Here is a 10724-nt window from a genome sequence, read left to right on the forward strand (position 1 = left end):
CTGTTTTGTTTTCGGTTTTTGGTTTTTCAAGACAGAGTTTCTCCATGTAGCCCTGGCTGTCCTGAACTCACTTTGTAGTCCAGGCTGGCCTCGAACTCACAGATCTGCCTGCCTCTGCCTCCCGAGTGCTGGGATTAAAGGTGTGCACGCCTGACTATCAGCTTTTATCTACTAAGGAATAATTTTGACTCAGATGCTCATCTTGAAGAGCATTTTTTATTTCTCACATCTGAGAATAGATTTTATTTTTATTTTGTGTGCATGTGTGTGTGTGTGTGTGTGTGTGTGTGTGTGTGTGTGTGTGCACGCGCATTCCTTAGCATATGTATGTGCTCTATATGTGTGCATGTGTCCTCGGCAGCCAATAGAGGGCATTGGAACACTCAGAGATAGAGTTGTAGACCGCTGTTAGGTGTCCCAGGACGGGTCGTCTGCAAGAGTAGCAAGTGCTCTTAACTGCGGAGCGCATTTGATCATTTCACTGGTTGTGATGAGTGGAAGATGATTAAGACAAGGAGCTTTCTAGGTTAAAAAATTCTTAATTTTAAAAAACATGTATTTATTTATTTATTGTGTATGTGTGTATGCACATGTGTGTGTGTACTTGCCATGCACTTATGTGGTGGTCAGAGGACAGCTTGTGGGGGTCAGTTCTGTCCTGCTACTGTGGGGGTCCAGAGGGTTGGACTCGGGTGGCTAACCTCCTACCCACTGAGCATCTTGCTGGTCCATTTTTGGTTTTGCTTATTTAAGATTTGTTTTAGTCTTAATCACGTGGTATGTGTGTGCATCTGTGTAGAGGGATGTGCACATGCGGGCAGTGCCCGTGGAGTCCAGAAGGGAGGACTGAGATCGTCTGGAGGTGAGGTACAGCCTCGTGTGTGGGTAGCGGGCACAGAAGCCTTGCAGCGGCGGCAGCTGTTCTTACCCATTGAGCATCTCTCCTGTTCTAATATTAAAATAAGTATCTGGCTAAAGAGTGAGTAGAGGTTTGACAAACCTAATGAGGCAGGACAGTGGAATTAATTATCTGCAAGTTTAGCATTAGCCAGGTGGGTTTTAGCTAGTTGGTTTTACAACTGGCATTTGCTCTGACATGTCTAATGAGTGAAATTTTGCAAACATCCCTGTTTCTAATTGACAGAGGAAGAGCTGGCGACGCCTCCGCTAGATGGCATCATTCTCCCGGGAGTGACGAGGCAGAGCATCCTAGAGCTGGCACAGCAGTGGGTGGGTGCCTGATTTGAACAGCTCCCTGCGCCCAACACACACACACACACACACACACACACACACACACACACACACTCAAACACACAGACACACACACTCAAACACTCACACATACTCACACACTTACATATACACTCATACACACACACACACACACATCAAAAAACAAGCCTCCCTTTGTAATGACGTCATGTCCCCTGGTTCCCACCAGTGTTATCTAATCTTCACATCTTACCTGGAACAAAGATGTCTCTAGAAGTTCTGTGCTGGCAGAGCCATCCAAGAACTATTTTTTTTTTTTTTAGTAGTGAACAAGAGGAACCAGCTGAACAAGCTGTCTTAGCGAGGAGGCTTCTGCACCAGCCTCGGTCTGCATACAGGGTGCCTTCTACAAGCCTACCTGGTTCACACTGGGTGTTTCCACCCAGCCCTTGACGTCAACTGTAAGCTGTTCCACATTGCATTGGTGACGTGCCCTGTATTTATTACAGCGTGCCCGTCCGTGACCATTATAGGAGCTGCAGGTTTTTTGCCCCCTGAGACAGAGTTTCTCTGTGTTAGCCTTGACTGTCCTGGATTTACCCTGTAGACCAGGCTGGCCTTGAACTCACATGGATCTGCCTGCCTCTGCCTCCCAAGTGCTGGGATTAAAGGTGTGCGCCACCGCGCCCGGCTGGAGCTTCAGGTTTTTATTGACATATAAATACCAGTATGATGCTTGTTTACCTGCTTTCTCCCTGACTCACCCCCCCCCAGCCCCCTGTTGTTTCAGATTTTCACACATGCTTATTTTAAAATTAAAAACGGTCAAAGCAAATATGAGGTTATTTTCGGCAGCCTTTCAAATTCATGTGACAGAGGCTAGAGTGTTAGGGCGTTTGTTATTTGAGGAGACATGGTATCTGTAAGGTGGATGTGGAGCGAGCTGGCTGGCTGGCAAGGGTTCTTGGCTGGTACTTACGAGCCGTGTGTTCTAACGGTCCCCAGAGACCATGAAAAGGCTTTGAGCCCACTGTGGTCAGACAGCCCTGGTAGACAAGTGTTCACACACGGACATTGTTTTGGGGCAGACCAGCCGTCTCTGGAAAAGGTTGAAAATAGAGGAAATGAGCAAAATAATCCTACCAAGTCCAGAGTAGGCCAGCCCCAACTGTCGCCTGTTGGCTGGTGCATCGGGCATGGCGCTTGCAGGCTGTTGATTTCATTTCTGCAGCTTGCCCTGCACCAGATAGTCTTGAAGTAGGAAAGACAGCTTTTCAAAGCTCCGTAAATTCTGTTTTATTAAGAGAATCAATCGACCCAGTGCAGAAAGTCTGATGGCAAGGTGAGCGGGAGCAGATCCCATGCCTCTGGCCTCCACACGAGGAAAATAGGCAGTTTATTTTAAAGCTTTGCTGAACCAGATAAAAATGCCAAGAGGCACTGGGGTCACCGCCACTTGCCAGACAGGGGAACTAGTCCAAAGATAAAGATGAGCCAAGCAAGCGCCATTCTGCTGATTTGCAAGGAGGTTATTTTTCTGTTTTGTTTTTTGTTTTATTCTTCTCTCCAGAACACAGATCTCAACTGTTTTCAGTAATGTCTGCTGATTTTTCTGGAACTTACTTGTTTAGTAATTTATTTAATTTTGAACAAAATCACCACAGCGCTCAGTGTAACTTCTCACATAAAGTCAAAATATTGGCTCCTGAAAAAAAAAATAGTGACTGTTTTAGCCTTATGAGCTTAGTTTAGGATTCTTACCAGTCTTAAAGGCAGTAAGATCAAGCTTAGTTCAAGTCTAGCATCCACTGCTTACCAGCTGTCTGGAGTTGGGGAAGCCGCTCACCTTCTGGAACCCAAGTGTCACCATCTATAAAGTAGGAAAGACTTTGTCGTCAGCATTGAAGACCTTGGCACATGGTGGGTACATGGTAAACACTTCCTGATGGGTGATGCAATGGATTGGTCTCCTTTATCATAAAAGATGAGGAAACTGTACTGAGTGGTTCTTAGAGTGAGTCAGTATGGGAGAGACCTTCCCCACACAACATGCAAGCCCTAAGCCAGGCGTGTGCGAGATCACGCCATGAACCCGTCTTAATGACTTCACTCATGAAAGCTGCAGTTTGGAGCAGGTTGCTCAGTATGTTGGGCAATCACAGTGTGCCCTTCCCCCGCTCGACATGTTAAGGTGACCACACAGTGTGCCCTTTCCTGCTTCCTCCAGAAGACCATTGTGACACCATCCAAGGTCAGCCAGACCCAAAGACATGTAACAACTTTCTTTTTCTTTCTCCTCTTCTTCATTTTCTTTTTGGTATTCCAAACAGGGTGAGCTTAAGGTGTGTGAGAGACACCTCACCATGGACGACTTGACCACTGCCCTAGAGGGGAACAGAGTAAAGGAGATGTTTGGCTCAGGGACGGCGTGCGTTGTCTGCCCAGTTTCGGATATCCTGTACAAGGGCCAGGTAAGACCAATCGTTTGATATGTTAGTCGTTCCTAGCCCCCTGTCATCCAGGCTGGGAACCTGAGCTTCGTTCCCTGGGACCCACATAGTGGAGGGAAAGAAAACGATGTTCGAAGCTTACCTCTGCCCCCCTCATGTGCTCGGCGACACCCTCCCTGACGTACTCAATAGATAAGTGAATGAATGAATGGACGCCCGTCATTTAACGAAGTCACATGCGTGAAGGAAGTTGGAGCTTGTACGGGCCTGTGTCGTCACAGCACGTCCATCTTCCTGGTGGGTTAGGGAGAGCTCAACTACGACAGCCAGTCAGTCAGCCTTGTCCTTGGCGAACGTGCGAGCCCAACTCAGTCAGAACGGAGACTTGCACATTTACCTGGTCCTGCCAGCCTGCCGAGGGATGCTGCACAGGAGGCTGTTGGAGGGGAGCGGCCATGGGTACTCAGTGCCCGGGAGGGTGTCAGTCCTTCCTTCTCCTGCCATCACCGCTGCCTGTGTCACGCACAACACAACATCAATCTCAATTGATGCACTCTGACGTGCTGACTCGGACCTTCTGAAGCAACTCAAGGATTTGGTTGTAAGGAAAAAATTGTTGCCTCTTTACTACATTTGTCTGCTTTTTAATGAGCAGGCTTATTTGCTTTTATTTCATGTGTGTAGGTGTTTTGTCTGCATACCTGTTTGTGCATCTTACGTGGAGGCCAGAAGAGGGTGTTGGAGCCCCTGAAACCGCAGTTACAGGTGGTTGTGAGCCACCAGCTGGTTGCTGGGAATTGAACTCAGGACCTCTTGAAGAACAGACAGTGCTCTTAACCGCTGAGCCATCTCTCCAGCCCCCATTTTTTTTCACTTTTACTTGTGCTATATATTTACCAGTTGGAGGGCTTTCCCTTTCATAGAAAAATCCAATCCTCACACACATCTGTCAGCCTCTGTCTTTATAGTGTAACAGTTTAGGAATTATTTTACAGGCATTCCATAATTGTGTAGGCAGTACTCCATAGGTGTGTAAGCAGTCTGTAGGTGTATAGGCAGTACTCCATAGGTGTGTAAGGGGTCTGTAGCTGTGTAGGAATTATCCTGGGGATGTTATTCCTACAGACCTAACTACTTCTGATGACTTAAATATAAGTTCCTCTGATTGGGTTGATTTTTAAATTATTATTATTATTATTATTATTATTATTATTATTATTATTATTATTACTTAACATTTAAAAATTTATTTTTCAGGAGTGTTTGCTGATATATTCATACACAGAGGTTTTTATTATGTCAATATGGCAGAAAGACAGGGGAGGAGGGAGGCGTGTGTGCCAGAAAGGAGCAGAGAAAAGCAAAGAGAGAAAAAAAAGGACCATGGGGGCTAGTTTGAGTATTTTATGGGGATCTAGGTGTGTTGTTGGTCCATTTTAGTAATTAAAGTCCAATTGTTTTTTGTTTGTTTGTTTGTTTTTGTTTGTCAGCCAGCCTTACTGCCTCCTGCAATCATCAGTGTTTATTTTATTTTATTTAAGTAATTCAGATTATATTCCAATTGTTATCCCCTCACTTGTATCTTCCCATTCCCCCCTCCCTCCCTCCCTCTGTCACCCTACTCCCCTCCCCTGGACTTGTGTGACAGAAGGGGATCTCCTCCCCCACCATATGATCACAGCCTCTCAGGTCTCATCTGGGCAGCCTGTGTCCCCTTCCTCTGAGTGTCACCAGGCCTCCCCACCAAGGGGAAGTGGTCACATGGGGGGCACCAGAGTTCATAATCCAATTGTTATTCCAGCCTAGAAATAAAGAGTTTACGAAGCGTACTTACTTTTAATGCTTCTCTCAAATGCTTCCGGGAGGCGCTCAGAGCCCAGAGGCTCCTAATTATCCTGTTACACCAACAGGCATAGGAAGAAGAGCTCTTGAGAATGTGAGCTATCTTCCCAAATCAAAGCATCATAAGCTAAGCCGCCAGCGAGGCATGAATGGGCACGGCCCAGATACAAGCTAAGGGCACGAAGTCTCTCTTAGCTCGGGGCTCTGGCTTGCCTTCCCATGGGAGCTGTGGCCCGTGAGGTACACCTTGCCTGCCCCAGATGTGGGTTCAGAAACTCCTCATGTAAAAGGAGAAGAGATTTGCTTTAACTTATCCCTTTGAAACGACTTGCTTTTGCTTGTTGTAAAGTATCTTTGAGGACCGGTTTCTGGCCACAGGGTTCAGCAGAGGCCAGTCATTCATCCTGTGGCTCTTAGAATCCTGGGTGAGGTTCATCTGCTGTCTCAGGGACCCCTTCTGGTCTCCTGAATTCATTAAAGCGCCTTGAAGAATGTCACCCACCTTCTGTGCCTTGGACTGAGTTGGCAGGGAATGAATAAGTTGTCATTGACTGTCTGGTTTTATTCAGATTCTGCTTAGAAAAGACTCTGGCTAGAGAGGTAGTGCGCCTGCAGTCAGCGCATTGGGGTGCCTCCCTCAGTCTGAGCAGAATTACCTTCATGTTTGGAGTGTCCCGGGTCTTCCTGTTACCTCCGTGTGTGTTTCACCCCCTCAAACTCTTTTCCACCCTCTTCTGCAGATGCTGCACATCCCTACCATGGAGAACGGTCCCAAACTTGCAAGCCGCATCCTGGGAGAGTTGACTGACATCCAGGTAACCCATTTTTACCACCTGGGGCTGGGGGTCCAGCTGGGGAGATGGGCTCAGGGGTTAAGAGCATTTGCTGCTCTTGAAAAGGACCTGGGTTCATTTTCCAGCACCCCCATGTTGGTTCACAGCTCTGGTTCTAGGAGATTTAGTGCTCTCTTCCATGTGCTTCAGGCACCCCACAATATGGCGCATATACGTGCATGCAGGCAAAACACACATATACAAAAGTCTAACACCACAGCTGGTGCTCAGGAGGACCAGAGGTCATTCTCCGCTGAATGAACTTGCAAGCCAGCTTGGGCTGCCTGAGGCCCTGTCTCAAGAAACCAAAACTAAGGTAAATAAATAAAAAAGGAAAAAGAATGCTTATTTATTGGTTTGCACCAGTGAGTTTCTTCTTGTATAAATCTTTCATAAGAAGCTTGGTGAGGTGGAGCATGCCTTTAATCCTGGCACTTGGGAGGTATGGAGCACAGGGCGTGGTGGTGGTGGATCTTCGAGTTCAAGGCCAGCCTCGTCTACACCGGGGAGTTCAGGTCCGCCAGGGTACATAGTGAGGCCTGTAAAAAGAAAAAAGAAAAAAAAAAAAGAAAAAGTTGAAATAGAAAAGATACGTACAGAGGATGGGTGGCTAAAATGCTGCTGCTGTAGAATTCAGGACCCCAGAGTCCTATAAATGCTGAATGGCGTGACGAGCCAAATCCATGAGATCTGGGTTCGATTGAGTGACCCTATCTCTGTGAATAAAGTGGAAGAGTATCAGCTCTTTCCACGCATGTGCACATATGTGTATCTATAAATGTATTTTTCATACACATACAGACATGTTTACACATGTACAACACACAGACATACAATTGAAAAAAGAATAAATAAAAGATACGGCAGAACATTTGCGAAAACCAGGGCTTTCCCCTCTTGGCTCTATGTCCTTTAGGGATGGTGACATAGCTTGGCTATGCTTTTCCTGCTTTTCCTGTGCACATCAAGCCCAGGGTCCTGCAGGTGTGTGTCTACAGCTCAGCACCTGGGGGGTGGAGTTGGGAAGACAGAAGTTGGTCATTGGAGGCAGTTTGATGCCTAGGCTATAAGAGAGCCTGTCTTAGAAACAAACAAACAAACAAACAAACAAACGCCCCCCAAATCCACTCAGAATCCATACTGAACAAAGGGACCATAACCACAGTCAGTCAGTCACAAAGCACACGTACCCTGTGTATCCCAATGGGTTAAGCAACAGGGCCTTCCATCCATAATCAAAAACCACATCTTTTTTCCTCAATTATTTTATGCTTGTGTCCTCAAGTCTCCAAATTATCCTCTTACAAGATGGCAAATTGGTGCTGTTAGCCAAGCGACTAGCTTGTCTGTTTCCAAGAAAAATAATTTTAGTAATTACTGAGAAAAAGAAAAGTATGATGTTACATCATGTTTGACATTTTTGATCTCTTGAGTGTTATAAGGAGACATGCTGTTTCCTTACAAAGTGTTTCACAAAATTGAAGACAAGAGTTAACAGCCACAAACAAAACAAAACAAAACAAAACAAAAAAACATAAAACAAAAAACAAAAAAACAAAAAACCCAAACAAAACAAAACAAACAAACAAAAAAAAACCCCAGGTTCTTGCCAGTACGACCCAGGGGAATTTTCAGACCTTCACATCTGACCTAGCTTCTGCACTTTCCAGTACTTGTTATGTAGCTGCTTATCCGCGCTGGCCCCTGGGTGAACGGACACTTCCTGCGAGGGCTCAGTTCCAATACAAGGCTGTTTTGTCATCATTCCCCCCTCCCCCACACACACTTTCTTTTATAATCAGCAAGGAAAAGCACTCCTGGGTTTTAAGCTCTGGCGGTGCTGGCTGCCCTTCTGCTTGGCTCGCCTGGTCTCGCCTGGTCTTACTCGCCTGGGCTCTCTCCTCCAAAGGCTTTGTTCCCTGCCAACACTGTCTCTGCTGGGCCTCCTACAGTTTGGTTGTATTATGGGGCCAATGGCAGTCCTTCAGTGTTTGTCCCCTGTAGGAACTTATTTTCACTGGGTTTGGTTTTGAGATAGGGTCTCACTGTGTGGACCAGGCTGGCCCTGAACCTCACAGAGTTCCTTTAGAACACGTGAGCCGCGCCTCCTGTGGAAACCCTTTAAGTACCTTTTGAGCCACCTAAAGTCTGAAATTCCATTATATTCAGTTGCACTTCTGTGCCCTCTGGGGAGCTGTTTGAGTGCTGGAGTTCTATGTCCCTTGGGGCTCAGCCCTGGGGTCTAGAGTAAAGTATGCAGGCAGTAACATTTCATCATTGAAAGAAGGAATGAGAGATGCCAAGATAACCGTTTTTTAAAAAAAGCAAATCGTGCCTAAGAAAAGATGGGAAAATATCTTGAGTGATGTGGCATTCATTAGCAGGCTTCCTGAGACAAAATACTCAAGGCCGGTAATTTTATAACAAGAAAGGGTTTGTCTAGAATTGACACTGGTCTTAGATCGGCAGGTGGCAGGCTCCCGCGTGGTCTGTGGTGAGGGGTCCACTGTCTACTTCAAGGGAATAGCCCCAGTGAGCTAAGGACCAAAGCCTAAGTTCTGCTACCATTCAGTAGCACTGCCCTGGGGACAAAGCCTCCAAACCAGAACCATGGAAGGAGATGCAACTGACGTCACATGACTGCAAGACCACCTGTCATGTTTCTTAACAAGATAGATGCTGATGACATCACTGTACCTGCCTCAGTTGGTGGGGGGAGGGGAGGGGTGTGAGGTGGGGAGGGGGGGAGGGGGGGAGGGGGGGAGGGGGGGAGGGCCCAGGCCTCAGGCAGCAGGCAAAGCAGTGTAAGGGCTGATACTAAGGACATTTTCATTTTATTGATTAAGACAGGGCCTCTTATAGCCCAGGCTAGCCTTAAACCCCTGTAGATGCCAACTGCCTTCACCTCACTGTGCTGGGACTACAGGTGTGTGTTGACACAGTGGATTTAGCAGGGCTTTTTTTTGGTAGAAGATTTACTTTTGTTTTTAATTATGTGTATGTGGGGACAGAGGGGATGAGGGGGGTGGGATGTGCACTTGTAAGTGCTGGGGCACGTGAAACCCAGAGAAGGTGTCAGATTCCACGGAGCTGGAATTAGACATTTGTGAACCGGCACAGGTGCCTGTTGAACCCAGGTTCTCTGGAAGGTCAGGACACACGTGCCCCACCCCAACTCTTTTAAAGATTTATTTATTTTATGAGTGCCCTATCTGTATATACACCTGCAGGCCAGAAGAGGGCACCAGATCCCATTATAGATGTCTGTGAGCCACCACGTGGTTGCTGAGACTTGAACTCCGGACCTCTGGAAGAGTAGACATAGACAGTGCGCTCAACCACTGTGCCATCTCTCCAGGCCCAGGACACGCTCTTAACTGCTGAGCCCATTGTGCTCCAGCAGCTGACGAGGTCTGGGCCGGTTTGTCGATGTGCTCTGTTTTAGACTGAAACGTGTGTTTTTGCTTTTGTCGTAGTACGGAAGGGTCGAGAGTGACTGGACACTTGAGTTACCATGATGGGAAAACCCACGGTGCCACAGAAGAAGACTTCCGCCCTTGAACTGTGACCATCTGTTAGTAGTTTTGTATATTATAGTTGCACTGTTCATGTGTTACCGAGTTGAGGTTTCTCCTTAAGCCACAGAAACGTGCCAATGTCAAATGTCACCTGTAAACACGGTAATAATCGCTCACTGCACCTCTCCCTGGAAAGATACTGATGACCAATGCCTTCCCTCACCCCGTTAATGTCCGGATGTCTGTTCCTTAGTAGGAGGTATGGTTTCCCAGCCGATGAGACGTCTATGCCCTGGGAGGGCCACCCGAGGAAACGCCATAGGTGGTGTGGCTGTGGCTCGTGGCATCCTCAGAGCAAGGCTTTTGTGCTGATGTCAGCTCAGGCCTTTCCTCTCAGCCCTCTGAGTCCTGGGCTCACAAACAGGCGCTGTCACACCTGGATTTGTTTTTGTCTTTTAACCAAAGTTTGGTCCCCCGGGTTTCTTTTCTCTATGCTTCCGTAGTCCCTGAGCCCGTGCTAAGGCGAACCTGTGCCTTCCTGGCACCAAGGTCTGTCCCGCCCCTCACCTAGTGTGTCTGCGAGGCCCAAGCTTATTGTCCCCACTGCTAAGGCGAACCTGTGCCTTCCTGGCACCATGGTCCGTCCCGCCCCTCACCTAGTGTGTCTGCGAGGCCCAAGCTTATTGTCCCCACTGCCCTTTTGCACAACTGGCTGCTCGTGGCGCTGCTGTGAGACTAGGGGTCCTGTACCTTCTAGATCCTTGTATCCTCAAAGTCCACCACATGGTAGGTGTCGGTGTATGTTTACTGTGAGAACGCACATAGAGCCCCGCGCTCCGTCTCCTTTTGGAAGCCAGGCCTGATTC

At 47.4% G+C, this 10724-nt stretch overlaps 1 protein-coding gene across 3 annotated transcripts in view; it reads left to right on the top strand.

Moving 5' to 3' along the window:
- BCAT1 (branched chain amino acid transaminase 1) overlaps positions 1-10089 on the top strand; it is a 72805-nt gene extending 62716 nt beyond the window's left edge. For all 3 annotated transcript variants that reach the window (XM_084765312.1, XM_084765311.1, XM_084765313.1), the window contains exons 8-11: positions 1145-1230; positions 3546-3686; positions 6248-6322; positions 9817-10089. In XM_084765312.1, the coding sequence (XP_084621438.1) occupies positions 1145-1230; positions 3546-3686; positions 6248-6322; positions 9817-9858 (344 nt within the window). In that variant the 3' untranslated portion in view covers positions 9859-10089. The remainder of the gene's footprint in view (positions 1-1144; positions 1231-3545; positions 3687-6247; positions 6323-9816) is intronic.
- Positions 10090-10724: the final 635 nt, after the last annotated feature.

Source organism: Acomys minous, assembly GCF_964271855.1.
Source record: "Acomys minous genome assembly, chromosome: 17".
In the NCBI taxonomy this organism is placed as follows: Eukaryota; Metazoa; Chordata; class Mammalia; order Rodentia; family Muridae; genus Acomys; species Acomys minous.